This window comes from Rhinopithecus roxellana, chromosome 13 (genome assembly GCF_007565055.1).
Source record: "Rhinopithecus roxellana isolate Shanxi Qingling chromosome 13, ASM756505v1, whole genome shotgun sequence".
Classification (NCBI taxonomy): Eukaryota; Metazoa; Chordata; class Mammalia; order Primates; family Cercopithecidae; genus Rhinopithecus; species Rhinopithecus roxellana.
This window is the reverse complement of record NC_044561.1, coordinates 70,148,026-70,164,501: the sequence shown is the minus strand read 5'-3', so window position 1 is coordinate 70,164,501 and position 16,476 is coordinate 70,148,026. Positions and strand designations below refer to the sequence as shown.

Genomic DNA, 16,476 nt, shown 5'->3' with positions numbered 1-16,476 from the left:
GGGTCCTGGGAAAGGAGTCTCTCACCTCAGTACAGCGCTGGCTGTAAATACTTCATCAGAGCCCTTTCTCAGATTGAAGGAGTTGTCTTCTCTTCCTGCTTAGCTCAGATGTCCACTGTGAACGTATGCTAAATGTTGTCAAATGCTCACTGCCCATCACTTGATGTAAGGGGCTTACAACTGCATGTTGGTGCATTTTTTACAAATCCCAGTGTCTGCGCTATCTCAGTGTTAGCATTTGCTGACTCTCGTTTTCCATTTATTTGTTTTTCTGAGTTTTCTTTGAGACAGAGTTTCACTCTTGTCGCCCAGGCTGGAGTGCAATGGCACGATCTCAGCTCACTACAACCCCCACCTCCCGGTTTCAAGCAATTCTCCTGCCTCAGCCTCCTGAGTAGCTGGGATTACAGGCATGCGCCACCACACCTGGCTAATTTTGTATTATTATTATTTTTTTTTTGGAGATGGAGTCTTGGTCTGTCGCCCAGGCTGGAATGGTACAATCTCGGCTCACTGCAACCTCCGCCTCCCAGGTTCAAGAGATTCTCCTGCCTCAGCCTCCCAAGTAGCTGGGATTATAGGTGCCCGACACCATGCCCAGCTAATTTCTGTATTTTTAATAGAGATGGGATTTCGCCATGTTGGTCAGGCTGGTCTCAAACTCCTGACTTCAGGTGATCTGCCTGCCTCAGCCTCCCAAAGTGCTGGGATTACAGGCGTGAGTCACCACGCCCAGCCTCATTTTCCATTTAAATTGAGATTTTCCTGGTTCACTTATGCCAAGTAATTGTGGATCTTATCCTGTGGGCAGCAAGCCACCCAGGTGCCGAGGCAAGAGACGGAGGGCACCGAGGCGAGAGGCGGAGGGCACCGAGGCGAGAGGCAGAGAGCATGAGCTGCTCCAGTCTAATACAATACATAGAACAAGAACAGTTACACTAGATACACATCATAGGTATGATTATACACGAATATCATTAATCATTAGTTTGTAGCAATTACTCTTTATTCCAATATTATAATAATCCTCGCTCTACAATCATAGCCTAGGAAAAGCCAGGTCATACAGAGACAGGAGCTGAGGGGACATAGTGAGAAGTGACCAGAAGACAGGAGTGTGAGCCCTCTGTTATGCCCAGGCAGGGCCACCAGAGGGCTCCTTGGTCTAGAAGTACCGCCAGCGTCTGGGAAGACACCCGTTGCCAAGCGGACCATGGTCTAGCGATAGCGTCAGTGTCAAGGAAAAACACCCGCTCCTTAGCAGACCGGGAAAGGGAATCTCCCTTTCCTCGGAGGAATTCACAGAAGACCCTACTCCTCCACCTCTCGTGGAAGGCCTGACATCAGTCAGGCCCGCCCGCAGCTATCCGGAGGCCCAACCGTCTCCCTGTGATGCTGTGCTTCAGTGGTCACGCTCCTGGTCCACCTTCATGTTCCATCCTGTACACGTGGCTCCACCTTTTAGATAATAGTAGCAAATTAGTGAAAGTACTAAAAGTCTCTGATATGCAGAAGTAATGGCGTAAGCTGTCTCTCTCTCTCCCTCTCTCTCTGCCTCAACTGCCAGGCAGGGAAGGGCCCCCTGTCCAGTGGACACGTGACCCACATGACCTTACCTATCATTGGAGATGGCTCACACTCCTTACCCTGCCCCTTTGTCTTGTATCCAATAAATATCAGCGCAGCCAGGCATTTGGGGCCACTACTGGTCTCCACATCTTGGTGGTAGTGGTCCCCCAGGCCTAGCTGTCTTTTCTTTTATCTGTCTTGTGTCTTTATTTCTACAATCTCATCTCCGCACACAGGGAGAAAAACCCACCAACCCTGTGGGGTTGGACCCTACAATCCTAAAGTCCAGGGTTTTATTCTTATTTTTATGTATTTATTTCTGAGATGGAGTCTTGCTCTGTCACCCAGGCTGGAGTGCAGCGGTGCGATCTCGGTTCACTGCAAGCTCTGCCTCCTGGGTTCGCACCATTTTCCTGCCTCAGCCTCCCAAATATCTGGGACTACATGCACCTGCCACCATGCCTGGCTAATTTTTTTGTATTTTTTTAGTAGAGATGGGTTTTCACCGTGTTAGCCAGGATGGTCTTGATCTCCTGACCTTGTGAGCTGCCCGCTTTGGCCTCTCAAAATGCTGGAATTACAAACGTGAGCCACCGTGCCCAGCCTCGTTTTCCATTTGAGATTTTCCTGGTTCACTTATGCCAAGTAATTTTGGATTTTGTCCTAAAGTCCAGGGTTTTATTCTTTTTAGAGATGGGGTCTCTCTCTTGTCACCCAGGCTGGAGAGCAGTGGTGCGATCGTAATTCATTGCAGCTTCGAGCTCCTGGGCTCCAGTGACCCTCCCGCCTCAGCTTCCCAAGTGGCTGGGACCACAGCGCCTGGCTCTTTGATGAATAAACACTCCTTGGTTTGCTGTTTGCCTTTGGTTAAAATCCAAAGAACTGAAAGGGCTGTTTGACTTTTGTTCAGATTTGCAGGTACATTCTGGGGAGAGGGTTTGTTGACCTCCTCACCCCTCTACTCTGGAAATCTCTACTATATTTTATTATGCAATTCAATCTTCCATCCATTATACATACTGGACGCCCACCTCCTGCAGGGCTGGCTCTGTCTCAACCACCGGGACCCAGGGTGAACAAATAGGCCACCTTCTCCCACAGTGCTTGTGTAATCACCAAGCCAATGTCCTGAGTTACTTTCAACAGTGACAAGTGCAGGGATTAATATGGAACTGTCACTGAGCACCTGCCCCGTGCCAGATACCGGTCCAAGCACCTGCAGGAAGCATCTTACCCTCAAGGTGGCCCCAGAAGTTAGCTATGCCCATCCCACGGGCAGGGACATTGAGGAACAGGGAGCCTCAGCCGCTGCCCCCCGGATTCCACCTGCCGCATCAGGTGCCTCCATCATAGCAGGCCTTCATCAAATATTAGTCAGCACTTCTGTTTTCTTCTGCAGATGGAGACACCATCTAAAAGGCACCAGCCAGAGGGCTGGACAGCAGCTGCCACCCGGGATGAAGATGGGCAGAGCTGGACCACTGGGGCCGTGGTCCGAACACACCACACTCCCTCCAGGGGCCGACAAAGGAGCTCGGGGGGTCCAACCCTGGCTCTGACTTTGGCAGAACTCTCACGTCACCCCCAGACACCTGTGGGAGGAGCACAGTGCAGGTGGCGACGGCTCCCAGGGGCCGAGCAAGGCTGTGAGCCTCCGAGCTAGGGGCCTCTCCCATCTAGTCCTCCCCACACACTGGTTAACATGGTGCCTCCATCATCCCGTCCACAAGGAAGGAGACAGTGGCTACAGAGTAGCAGGCAGCCCTTATGAGTAGGACTGGAAACCTTTCCCTCCCGCCCTGCGGGAAGCCTGTGGCCGTCCTCCCCAGCTGACTGTCCCCGTCAATCTCATCCCTGCCAATGATCACATCCCGGCAGCAACTGAGGCTGCACCAGCCTCCTGTAGCCTGTGCACAAGGCATCTTCTGTCCACTTAGTTTTTCTGTACCCATTTCCTGCAGCTGGAGAGGGTCAGGTGCAGTGTGTCTCCCTCCTCCTGCTTCCTGAACCAGCGCCCATCTGTGAAGACCTGGGACCTCCCCAAAGCCCCCAGACACACCAAGGGCACCACCGAACCCCTCAGAGCCAGGGGAGAGGAGAGCTGGCGTTTCCTGAGCTCACCCTTCCTGGTGGCACGGGTCCCCTCTGTCTCCAGCCACTGTCATGGGAGAAGCCAGGCTCAGCCACTGGCAAGAGCAGGCAGCCTGAGAGAGGTGGACGTGGGTCCAAGCCCAGGCCACGCGGCTCCCAGCAAGAGCCACGGCCAGCGGCCAGTCGGCAGGTCCTCCGCCTGACAAGGATGTGGGCCAGTGTCGTCTGCCGCCTCCACTGCACCTCAGAGGAGACGAGATCCAGGGGGCAGCCCCTGAGGGCATCCCGCAGGTCCTCACAGAGACTGGGGGTCCCAATGGGCCTGGCAGCGTTCTCCCACCTTGGCCAGGATGCCCCGGGACCACCATGCGGCATCTCTGAGGCTTACTGTGCAGAGGGGCTCACAGAGCCCCCACTGGTCCAGCTTATTAAATGCAGTTTTCACCTTTTCCTTTTTAAAGGAAAATGAAAATCCCTCCTTTCAGACTCTGTGACTGATGTTGGTTGGTGAGGTTGAGAATGAGGTGAGCTAGGTCAGGCCGGCCTAGAGGGAAGCGGAGACCCGAGAAGGCCATGCTGTCCAGCGTGATCAGCAGATGGCCCCATGGCTCCTTCAGGGTGGGCTTGGGCCACACACACCTCACCAGGGTCTCCCATCCCTGGGCAGCCAAATCTGGGTCCAAGCAAGCCACAAAGGCTATGCCAGCCGAGCCCAATGCAGGCCACCCCAACAGTCTCTGCCCGGCCCTGCACCCCTTCCCAGGTGCTGATCCCCAGTACTCACCCTGCACCCCAAACCCCATCTCAGTGTCTGCCCCTGAGAACTGGCCTGGTACAGCTCTAACAGGACAGAGCCCCTGTCAGGAGGTGACCACAATGTGGCCAACTGAGTACCTTGCTCCCTGCAGGGTCCCAGACCTGGCCTGGCACAGGCTGACCCCGGCGCACAGCTAGCCTTGCCCTCAGCTAGAGACAGGCCGTGGCCTGTGACCCTGCCTGGTGTCCCTGCCCAGCATAGGCCTGCCCCCAGTGAGAGAAGGTGTCGGCGTCCGGAGCTGGCCGTGGGAGGCTCTGCTGGCCAGAGCTGCAGGGTCAGTGTGAATGGAGCCCTATCTAATCCAACAGCACCAAACGGCTCCCCACTAACTGCCAATGATTGGCTCTTGAAGACAGAACAGCAGGTCTCCCAGCCCCCACTCGAGGGAGTTGCAACTCCAACCTGAGAGAGGGGTGTCCTGAGCGTCCCCCTAGTCTCACAGCCCCTCGGCAGCCCTGGCCCTCTTCTGGGATGGTCGAGGTGCCGCCATCCTTAGGGTGGGCACAGCTCTGTGCTCTGTGTCGGGGGTGGGAGTTCTGTGGCTTCTTGAAGGCCAGAGGCGTGGGTCTCAGGACCCCAAGCAAAGTGGTGAGTTAGCACTCTGCCTGGCCCCTTTCCCTTCACTGCCCCCTGACAGCTGCCCAGGCCTGAGCCAGCCTGGGGAGCCCAGAGGGAGGAACAGAGCCTCAGTCCCACTGGGGAGCAGATGCTGTCCGGGCAGAACCTGGCTCCAGCCTCCCCAAACCCACCACTACCACAGCTCCTTCAGGCCCCGAGGCCTTCACACACGCTAGCCCTGACGCCCAGAGCCCCTCGCTGCTCTAAGTGCTCACACTGCATTTACCCAGCCTTAGTTCCTGAGCTGCCAAGGGCAAGGGTGGGGCCCCCTGGCTACCCCATCTCTGCCCACAGGTACTGTGCCCAGTCTAGCCAAGGCCAAAAGCAGCCCCCAGCCCGACCAGGAGAGGTCTCCCGACCCCTGTGAGGGCCCTAAGCCAGCCCCCTTCTCCAGGGAACTCCCCAAGGCCCAGCCCTCTGTGCTCAGAGCCCCCATGGGATGGGTCAGCCACAGGAGACCTGACCCAGCGGTCCCACTCCCTTTCCCCACACTGGGACAGTGCTGCTCCGAGAGTCCTGGCCAGGACCCCAAGGTTTGGCACCAGCCCTCACCCCACCCAGCTGTACCCCGGCTCAGGTAACCACCATGCCCTGGGTTCAGCAGGGGCAGCTCACAGCTTCAGAGATGGGGTGTCCTGCTTCCCAGGCCCCATCCCCACTTCCTGGGCTTTAAGTGTCTCCCAGCCCCTGCCCAGGCCGCTGCGCTGTCTTGACCCTGAAGGCGCAGTCAGTTTGAGGCCTATGTGAGGGGCTGTCCGGGGAAGAAGCTGTGGCCCACAGGGATGCAGGAGGCTGTAGTGGGCGAGCCCTGGGCTGTGGGTCCTTGGGCTGGCAGTGCAAGCCTCCAGAGACAAGCCCAGGTCTTGCCAGAAACTTCCACCCTCCGAGTGTCACCCGACTGACCCATCTGCCTCATCAGTGACCCCTCGGGGCTGCACACCTCTCCCATTGCAGGTCCTGGCACTGCTCCCCGGCACAGAGCTCCCAGTCCCAGGTGAGGCTCGGGTGGTTCCCTGCCCTCCTTCCGCAGAACTCATCTGAAACCTGAACCCCCCTTCCCCCCCCACGCCCCGCAGCCTCCGCACTGCTGGCCGCAGGAAGGCCGTTCTCCCTGGTTCCCCGTTCCCTGCGCTTGGCTTGGCCATGAGCACATAGTAGGTGCTTAACACACTCGTGCAATGAACACACACAGCGGTGCAGGGCTCAAGACAGCGCCTTCCCCACGTGCTCGGGGACACAAGGGCGTCCCTCCAAGTCTTGCTCAGGGGTCTCCCAGGGTCCCTGCCCAGCTCTGGGTCCTCACTGAGCACCTGGCGAGGGCAGAGTCCGGCATCCGTTGGCCTCGATCTTCGGAACACAGGCACACGGCCGTCTCAGCCAGCAACGAGAGCCACGAAACAAATCCACCCGGGCTGACTCCCGAAGCCCTCGGACTGCGCCGCCCCACGGACCTCCTGGACCCTCTCCGCCACGGGGAAGACACCGCCCAGCCAGGACCAGGTGCGTAAAGAAACGGGGTTTCCGTAGGGGCAGGCCGACTTCCCCTGCGGGGCCGAGGGAGGTGTGGGGAGGATTCAGCCGGGCCGGGCCGGGGGCGGGGGGCGGGGGGCGGCGGTGCAGAGCGGGGACAGACGCCTTTCTACCTGGGAAGGGAAAGCGCGCCCCCTCTTGATTGACAGTTGACAGCAGGGCCTGGCGGACCGTCCCCAGGGCCCTGCCAGGAACGCCTTGGGTTCCCCAAACATGGGGTCTCTGAGCAGTGGCGCCCAGCCTCTGCCTCCAGCGACTGGAGACTCACCTCACCCACCCAAATCCGCCCCGCTCTCCGTCTGGGCCCCGCCTCCCACTGCCCCTCCATCTGCACACCCTTTCACCGCCCCCTGCGGGCAGCAGGCGCGGCCTGGGGCTGAGGAACCGGGGTGCAGGTTCCGGAGCTGCCAGAGTTGCAAGGCGGACTCGGGGGGGATCCAGGTTCCTCTGGCTACGAAGTCCCTGGAGGCCGGGCCGGAGGGCTCCGCGCACGCAGCACGTTTTGGCCCGCCCAGGGCCCCCATTGCCTCCACAGGGGCTGAAGAGGACGGGCCGGGCTGGACCAGGCTGGGCTCAGAGACGGGTCCGAGACGGGTCCGAGACGGGGCCTGGGCCCGGGAGAGGGACAGGGGCCGGACTCCCGGATCCGGAGTCTTTTAACCCCTGCAGACCCAGGCCCGGCCGGGCCGCCGCAAGAGAACGAACGCCAAGGTGCTGGGCTCTGCCCACGCCAGACGGCGAGAGTCTGACCGAGGAGGAAGTTGAGGGCGGGGCCGAGCAGGGCCCAGGGAGGGGTCGGGGCCGAGTGGGGCCTGGGGAGGGGGCGGGGCCGAGTGTGGCCGGGGAGGGGGCGGGGCCGAGTGTGGCCGGGGAGGGGGCGGGGCCGAGTGGGGCCCGAGGAGGGGGCGGGGCCGAGTGGGACCCGGGGAGGGGGCGGGGCCGAGTGGGACCCGGGGAGGAGCCGGTGCGCCCCGCCCTCCGTGACGCGCCGCGGCCCCCGCGCATATAAGTGGGCGCGTCCGCGCGTGCGCACCCCGCGCGCGCGCGTCTCTGTAGTGGCGCGGTGTTCCCCGGTCTCCTCTGGAAATGGGCTCCGTGGCCTAGCGTCCCCGTCCCCGCCACCCGTGATCGTGCGCCGAGGCCCGCGAGGGGTTGCCGCCCAGGTGAGGGGCGCGGCGCGCGGGTGGGACGAGCAGGCCGGAGGCGCGGGGGGCGCTGGGCGGGGCCGGGCTCCTCTCCTCTCCGCCTGGCAAGCGCTGGGCGCGGGATCCCGGGCGGGCTCTTCCCGGGTCTGGCGGGTTGGGACGGCGCCTACCAGGTTCCTGGCGTCCGGGCCGGGGCCCCGCTCACAAAGCGCCTTTGTTCCACCCGCTCGGCCGGTTCGGGCTGGTTGGAGCCGCCCGCGCCCCGCGCAGCGAAGGCGGTCCCGGGAGCTGGGGAGCCCCGCCTCGGTAAAGAACCCAGCGTGGCGGCTCCACCCGCTGGGGAGCGCCCTTCCTGAGGGAATCCCGCTGATCCGAGGGGCTCCCCGACCCCCATGCGCAGGTCCCACCAGCCAGCAAGCCGGAGCATGGCGGCCATCCCCTCCAGCGGCTCGCTCGTGGCCACCCACGACTACTACCGGCGTGAGTAGCCTCTGCCCCCCGCCCACGTAGATGCTCTGTTAGCGCCAGTGCAGCCCCCGTGCAGCCTGCGGAACCAGCGCTCGGCCTGAAGGCCGGTGGGCTGGGGGGCTCTGTGCCCCGCGTTGCTGACGGGACCTCTCCTCCCCAGGCCGCCTGGGTTCCACTTCCAGCAACAGCTCCTGCGGCAGTACCGAGTGCCCCGGGGAAGCCATTCCCCACCCCCCAGGTGAGTGCAGGACGGCTCCTCTCTTCCTCTGCCCCTGCCCCCTGAAGCTGGCAGCATCAAGACCCCACTTTGCTTTTCTCAGGTCTCCCCAAGGCTGACCCGGGTCACTGGTGGGCCAGCTTCTTTTTCGGGAAGTCCACTCTTCCATTCATGGCCACGGTGTTGGAGTCCGCAGAGCACCCGGAACCCCCCCAGGCCTCCAGCAGCATGACCACCGGTGGCCTGGCTCGGGACGCCCCGAGGAAGCAGCCTGGCAGTCAGTCCAGCACAGCCAGCGCTGGACCCGCGTCCTGACCTGAGCGGTTACCACCAGCCCGAGGCCTGCGGAGGCGCTAGTCCACCAGAGCCCCTCCCCACTCCCCGCCCCCCGTCCCCTCCCCACCTCCCGTCCCCTCCCCACCTCCCACTCCCCACCCTGTAGACCAGGCGGCTGCAGCAAGCAGACCTTCGCATCAACACAGCAGACACCAAAAAGGAGTAAGGGCCCCGCTCTCTACCGCCCGGCCCTGGCACTCGCTAGCTTTCCTGACATCTGGAACTGTGCACCTGGCACCAAGCGGAAAATAAACTCCAAGCAGCCAGTAGCCCCGATGATGTGTTCCTGAGCTGTGCGGCCCGAGGTTCTGTTTGAGTGTGAGAAATGGCTGAATCCCTCCTGACCTCACTCCCTGATGGGGGCTGGCCCTGCTCCCAGGCCTTCCTGGGCCTCCTCACTCTGTGAGGCTGCTGCTGGGACTGAAAAGGACGGGATTCGCTGCTGCTTCCAGGGACCCTTGGACAAGCAGGCCCCAGGGCTGCCACTGAGGTGGGCCCCTGTGTCACCTTCAGCCGGGGGGAAAGGGAGCAGGGAGGGCTAGTCCTCTGAGGGATTCGGGCCCCTTACCCCAGGAGCTGCGGGGGGAGCAGCCTCTGGCTGTGAGCTGGAAAACCTGCACTCTGGAGGGACCTGGTGCCTGCTGGTGGGGTTTGGGCAGCTTCAGGGCTGTCTCCCAAGGGCCTCCCACGGGGGTGTTGCCCCAAGACAGGCTGAGGGGTAGCAGCTGCAGGCACCCTGGAGGGGTCTTCCTGCCACAGGTAGCCCAGCTTAAAGGTCAGAGGGTGCAGGAACTTGGAGGATGGCTGCGTCTTTCTGGCCTAGTACAGGCATGGAGTGCTGGAGCCCCGGAGTGCTGCAGTCCAGCAGGCGTGGGGGTCCACACACAGGAGCGCGTGGGCTGTGGGCTCAGTAGACTCCTCCATAACCAAGGTGGGTGGTGTCACCGCACCTCCAGGGGCCCACAGGGATTGACGCGGTTCTGTTGGGAGGCAGCTTCGTGAGCAGGTGGGAGTCAGTCAAATAGCTGCAGACTTGGTATGTGGCCAGGGACACGGTGAGGGAGGGGCCTCCGTGAGATGGGGAAGGGTAGGGCTCAGGAGTGGAGGGACGTCTCTGAGAAGGGGTGGGATTCAGTGGGGGAGGGGAGAGGCTCTGTGGGGAGGGGTGGGGATCAGTGGGTGCTCCCTGCCTGGTGCCCTACTTCACCGCACTAGAAATAGCTGCACCAGTTGGTGGGAAGGCATCTGGCTTGTGGCCTCTGATGGCTCAGCCTTTGTCCTGTCTGCAGGGTGGGGTGGCCTCACCCAGCCATCCAAGCCAGTGGTCAGTGCTGAGGCTGGGTGGGGAGCCTCTGATGGTCCCAGGAGTGGGAGTTTGCTCCCAGTGGCAGTTGAGCTCCCTGCAGTCTTTTCTTTTGCAGTGTCCAGATGAAGCCCACAGAAATCCTCTTCATGCACACACAGCTTTGAGGGTAGCAGGAGTTGGTGTTGAAGAGAGAGCCTAGCCACACTCAGGTCCCCACCACATGTGGCCTGGGGGGGGCTCTGCCCTTGGCTGAGCTGGAGGACTTGGGGTCAGAACCAAGGGTGGGTCCACTCTGCTTAGAAAGAAGCTGTGCCTGGTTTTTGGAGTTAGCAGGGAAGGGGCACTGCCCAGGAGCTGGTGTCTTGGAAGGGGCAGCTGGGAGGAGGGAGCAGTCAAGCCCCAGGCTGCCCAGGGCATCGTCCCCTGCCTCAGGTCAGGGGGCCCCTTGGCTAGAGGACCTCATGACCCTGGGAGTATCCATGGCTTGCTCCTGGGAGCTGCACCCTCATCAGATTCTCTGTAGGGGGAGAAGTCATATCTTTTCCTCACCCATCACAAGCTTCATGGCTGAGACCTGTTAGAAACAAAATGCTTCCTCAGTGCCACAAAGAAATAGCGCTCGAACATTAATTTTCTCAGCAAGGCAATTTTTACTTCTATAGAAGGGTGCGACTCGCGGATGGAGCAATGGCGAGAGCACACCTGGACAAGGGAGGGGAAGGGGTTCTTATTCCTGACGCAGATATCCTGTATTGCTGTGTCTTTCCCTTATTGGGTGGGGTTGGACCGCGCACTCTGAGCTAATTCTGATTGGCTATTTTAAAGAGAGCAGGGGTGTGACCCAGAGTGGTGGGGTGAGTAGTTTGGCAGGAAGGACAGGAACAGTTAGCTAAAGATGACTTAGGTTAGTGACCAGGGGTGACTCAGGTCAAAGCAGGTGACCAGGGGCTAGGTGTGGTGGCTCACGCCTGTAATCCCAGGACTTTGGGAGGATCACAAGGTCAGGAGATTGAGACCATCTTGGCGAACACAGTGACACCCCGTCTCTACTAAAAATACAAAAAATTAGTCGGGCGTGGTGGCGGGCGCCTGTAGTCCCAGCTATTCAGGAGGCTGAGGCAGGAGAATGGCGTGAACCCGGGAGGCGGAGCTTGCAGTGAGCCGAGATCACGCCACTGCACTCCAGCCTGGGCGACAGAGTGACACTCTGTCTCAAAAAAAAAAAAGGTGACCAGGATGAGTCAGGACGAAGCAGGTGACCAGGGGAACAGATGTGAACTATTGATTAAAACTGGTGGAAAAGGTTGTTTACTGAAACCACGTGGAAGTTAAACTTTAAAATGGAGAACAAAGAACAAACATACTGACATGCTAATTCTTCAAAGAGAAATCTAGAACTCACTGTATCCAACAGACAGTTAAACAAAAGACAGATTAAGCTGGGGGCGGTGACTCACACCTATATTCCCAATACTTTGGGAGGCTGAGGCGGTTGCATCACTAGATGCAGGAACTTCAAGACCAGCCTGGTCATGATGACCAACATGGCAAAACCCCATTTCTACCAAATACAAAAAAAAATTGGCCGGGCGCGGTGGCTCAAGCCTGTAATCCCAGCACTTTGGGAGGCCGAGACGGGCAGATCACAAGGTCAGGAGATCAAGACTATCCTGGCTAACACAGTGAAACCCCATCTCTACTAAAAAATACAAAAAACTAGCCGGGCGAGGTGGCGGGTGCCTGTAGTCCCAGCTACTCAGGAGGCTGAGGCAGGAGAATGGCGTAAACCCGGGAGGCGGAGCTTGCAGTGAGCTGAGATCTGGCCACTGCACTCCAGCCTGGGCAACAGAGCGAGACTCTGTCTCAAACAAAATTAGCCAGACGTGGTGGTGCATGCCCATAGTCCCAGCTACTGGGGAGGTTGAAGTGGGAGGATCCCCTGAGCCTGGGAGGCACAGGCTGCAGTGAGCCAAGATTGCGCTACTGCACTCCAGCCTGGGTGCCAGGGAGCAAGACTCCGTCTTTAAAAAAAAAAAAAAGCATACAAATGTGTTTAATGCAAGTTCCATGTGATGTGGGCCCCTTCAAAACAAAGACCAAAGAAATGGGGGTCTGTATTTCACAATGGAGCAGGAGTGAACGGAGAACGGAAGGGTGTGACTCTGGACTCTGACATCCCTTTCCTCTGGTTTGGGGCGGGACACCACGTGACGGTCTGCAGGGAGCCGCCTTCCTGGGTTTTATGGCCTGCTTCAGGGAAGAAGGGCAGGGAGGTGAGAATGGCCTCAACAGTGAAATATTTATCTTTTTCTTCCTCCCTAATCCCTCCAGAATTCAGAAACTTGTTAGCAGATTTGCACAAGTTCAGTAAGAACCTGTTCTTGGCCGGGCGCGGTGGCTCAAGCCTGTAATCCTAGCACTTTGGGAGGCTGAGACAGGCGGATCGCGAGATCAGGAGATCGAGACCATCCTGGCTAACACGGTGAAACCCCGTCTCTACTAAAAACTACAAAAAAACTAGCCGGGCGAGGTGGTGGCGCCTGTAGTCCCAGCTACTCGGGAGGCTGAGGCAGGAGAATGGCGTGAACCCGGGAGGCGGAGCTTGCAGTGAGCTGAGATCCGGCCACTGCACTCCAGCCCGGGTGACAGAGCAAGACTCCGTCTCAAAAAAAAAAAAGAATCTGTTCTCCTTGTAATAGGGCACAGTTGAAAACGTTGGTTATATTACCAAGGCTCTGACTGGAATGTCCTATTTTCAGATATGACTAAAGGAGCTAGGGTTGACGGCATGGTCCAATAAAGCCCCTTGGAAAAAACCTAGCCTGGTAGCTCACATACGTGGTTCCCTTACAGATGAGTAAGGAATGTTAATTCCTTGGCAGCTCCCAGAATCTGAAGATACATTTGGGGACCTCAAGAAGAGAGGAATTCCCCTAAATTTGTACTTATTGCAGGCAAAGTCTGATGGCAAGTCTTGGCGATGGCTTCCTAGCCTCGAGGTTTTTAAAAGCTCAATCTCAGATTCCTTATAAAAAGTTCCAGTAGGCCAGGTGCAGAGGCTCACACCTGAAATCCCAGCACTTTGGGAGGCCGAAGCGGACGGATCACAAGGTCAGGAGATCGAGACCATCCTGGCTAACACGGTGAAACCCCGTCTCTACTAAAAATACAAAAAATTAGCCGGGCCTGGTGGCGGGTGCCTGTAGTCCCAGCTACTCGGGAGGCTGAGGCAAGAGAATTACTTGAACCCGGGAGGCGGAGGTTGTGGTGAGCCGAGATCGCACCACTGCACTCCAGCCTGGGCAATAAGAGTAAAATTCTGTCTCCAAAAAAAAAAAAAAAAAAAATTGTTGACTGAAGAGAGAAAAATTATGTTTCCAAATAAAACTATTGTGCCCCCACTATTAGATTCTAGCCCAGTTCGCTGTCTGGAGGTTTTGTCGCCCACCTGTGATCCAGACCAGGTCCTGAACTTCAGTTTCCTCCGATATCTGCCTACAGCTCACCAAACCATTCTTTCCATTTTTCCTTCCACCATTCCTCATGGAGTCACTGAAAAAGCTGCTCTTTTTCTGAAGCCCTGTAAGCTGAAGCTGCCCTACTTGATACAGACGTCAGAGAAATCTCCCCAGCAACTCTCGTACAGACAGCGTTCATGCCCAGGCTGGGTGCAGCAGCTCATGCCTGCAGTCCCAAGGCAGGAGAATTGCTAGAGCCCAGGAGTTCGAGACCAGCCTGGGGAACATAGCAAGACCCTGAATCTACAAAAATAAATAAATGAATAAAATTAGCCAGGTGTGGTGGTGCATTCCTGTAGTCCCAGTTGTTCAGGAGGCTGAAGCAGGAGGATCGCTTGAGCCTGGGAATTCAGGGCTGCAGTGAGCTGTGTTCACGCCATTGCACTCCAGCCTGGGTAACAGCAAGACCCTGTCTTCAGAAATAAAAACAAAAACAAAAAATGTTTTCTTAAATCTGGAAAGCAAAATATGAAAGAACCATAATGTTTCAGACAAAAGTCATTAAACAGTAACATCCTCGTCAGACAGTAAACATCCTCATCAGTTAATTCATCCCCATGTCATTAATTCTTGTTCTGGTTGATCTGGGACAGCACTTTCATGGACCTGCCAGGCTCCTCCTTCAAGTTCTGGAAATTCTTACCCAGTCCGAGGGTATGATCTGAACCAGAAACGTGTGCTCGGAGCACCTGTCAGAATCCTTCCCACGAATTTCTTTGAAGAAGAAACAATTTGGGACTAGCTGATTCCAAAGCTTTCAGAAAAAATAAAAGTAAGATAATAGTGAATGACCAAAGACTTAAGATAGCCATGACTCAGGGTCTGATGAGAGTTTATTATATTCACTATACAGTTGGCAAGGAAATGTGGTTATTTCTGTGGCGTACAGCATTTTAATGTAATAACCAAAATTACGACTGATAACATTGAACCAGATTTCTAGAATAACGTGAGAGAGGACATATATCATAGGATAACATATCAGGTTTCTAGGAATTTTATAGAATTTCTGCAACACTCATATCAAAAACAAACCCGTAAATAGAGCCTCCAGAAGATTTAGTGTCACTTATTATTTCGCATGCTTTCCATCTAATGCAGCGCATCAAATAAGCCTGATCAGTTTGACATCTCCCTTTCACAAGGTGGAAGACAAATCCTTTTGAGAAATCCTAGTACCTTTCTAGAAACTCCCAAAATTATTTTTCAAGGCTCACTGCAGCCTTGAACTCCCAGGCTCAAGTGATCCTCCCATCCCAGCCTCCCAAGTATCTGGGACTACAGACTCACACCACCATGTCTGGCTACGTTTTTTATGTTTATTTTTATACAGACAGGGTTTCATTTTGCTGTCCAGGCTGATCTCAAACTCCTGGCTTCCAGTGATCCTCCCACCTCGGCCTCCCAAAGTGCTGGGATTACAGGGGTGAGCCACCGCACCTGGCCTAAAAATACTTAATTCAAAATTTGACTCTAGGGAGTTGTCAAAAATGTCAAAAGGTAAAAACACTTGATTAAATATGATCTTGGCTATCTAATCAAAGTGACAACGATTTTAAAAGGCAAATACAGTAGGTTCCATAGTTATGAGCCAAACTTAGCTATTATAATGTTGAGAAGACAGTTTTCTCAAGTAACAAAAGACCTAATAAAAGACAACATGGGCCGGGCGCGGTGGCTCAAGCCTGTAATCCCTGCACTTTGGGAGGCCAAGACGGGCGGATCACCAGGTCAGGAGATCGAGACCATCCCGGCTAACACGGTGAAAACCCGTCTCTACTAAAAAATACAAAAAACTAGCCGGGCGAGGTGGCGGGCGCCTGTAGTCCCAGCTACTCGGGAGGCTGAGGCAGGAGAATGGCGGGAACCCGGGAGGCGGAGCTTGCAGTGAGCCGATAACGCGCCACTGCACTCCAGCCTGGGCGACAGAGCGAGACTCCGTCTCAAAAAAAAAAAAAAAAGACAACATGAAGCACAAGAAATTATCTTAAAATTATCTTAAAACACAAAATTGTTGTTTCAGAGCCCAATTATTTAAAAGATAAAACTTTTCATAATACCAAATTCTGGTTTTGCATCAGTATACTATTAACACTAAAACTAATTTTAAAGAGAACTTTATCAATAACTTCAGCCAATCTTGGCCAGCTTTGACTACACAAGGTAAGATTCATTTTCAAAGATTCCTTTTCCACAAACCTTTACCACTTTTTTTTTTTTTTAACGTCTCCATCGGCTTTTCATTTTCCTCCTCCATCTTCTTTATCTCATTCTGGAAGAACCAGTCATTCTGCTTTAGTAGAGAATTAACAGAGTGACTACGGTCAATAATTCATTGTACGTGTTAAATAACTAGGCCGGGCGCGGTGGCTCAAGCCTGTAATCCTAGCACTTTGGGAGGCCGAGACGGGTGGATCACGAGGTCAGGAGATTGAGACCATCCTGGCTAACACAGTGAAACCCCGTCTCTACTAAAAAATACAAAAAACTAGCCGGGCGTGGTGGCAGGCACCTGTAGTCCCAGCTACTCGGGAGGCTGAGGCAGGAGAATGGTGTAAACCCCGGAGGCGGAGCTTGCAGTGAGCTGAGATCCGGCCACTGCACTCCAGCCTGGGCGACAGAGCGAGACTCCGTCTCAAAAAAAAAAAAAACTAAAAGTAGAATTGGATTGTTTGTAACATAAAGAGAAGATGCCTGATTGAGCCGAGGGGTCTGCATGTACCTTGATGTGATTATTACACAGGGTACGGCTGGGTCAACATGACTCATGTACACCATAAATATATACACCTACTATGTACCCACAAAAATTAAATTTAAATTAAAAAAAAGAAATGGCCCAGACATTGAATATCTATTAC

General features: G+C 56.1%; 1 protein-coding gene across 1 annotated transcript; it reads left to right on the top strand.

Annotated features, from left to right (window-relative positions):
* Window positions 1-7,628: 7,628 nt before the first annotated feature.
* PPDPF (pancreatic progenitor cell differentiation and proliferation factor) lies at window positions 7,629-9,062 on the top strand. Its single transcript, XM_030914491.1, has 4 exons — window positions 7,629-7,788; window positions 8,171-8,250; window positions 8,399-8,476; window positions 8,559-9,062. Exons 2-4 carry the CDS (start codon window positions 8,196-8,198, stop codon window positions 8,768-8,770), a joined length of 345 nt encoding a protein of 114 aa, XP_030770351.1. The 5' UTR covers window positions 7,629-7,788; window positions 8,171-8,195; the 3' UTR covers window positions 8,771-9,062.
* Window positions 9,063-16,476: the final 7,414 nt, after the last annotated feature.

What these genes read in the sequence shown, in the direction of transcription:
- PPDPF (XM_030914491.1), top strand. Translation starts at nt 8,196, where the DNA reads ATGGCGGCCATCCCCTCCAGCGGCTCGCTCGTGGCCACCCACGACTAC. An exon ending in CACCCACGACTACTACCGGC is followed by an intron (nt 8,251 to 8,398) that starts GTGAGTAGCCTC and finishes TCTCCTCCCCAG; the next exon opens with GCCGCCTGGGTTCCACTTCC. An exon ending in AGCCATTCCCCACCCCCCAG is followed by an intron (nt 8,477 to 8,558) that starts GTGAGTGCAGGA and finishes TGCTTTTCTCAG; the next exon opens with GTCTCCCCAAGGCTGACCCG.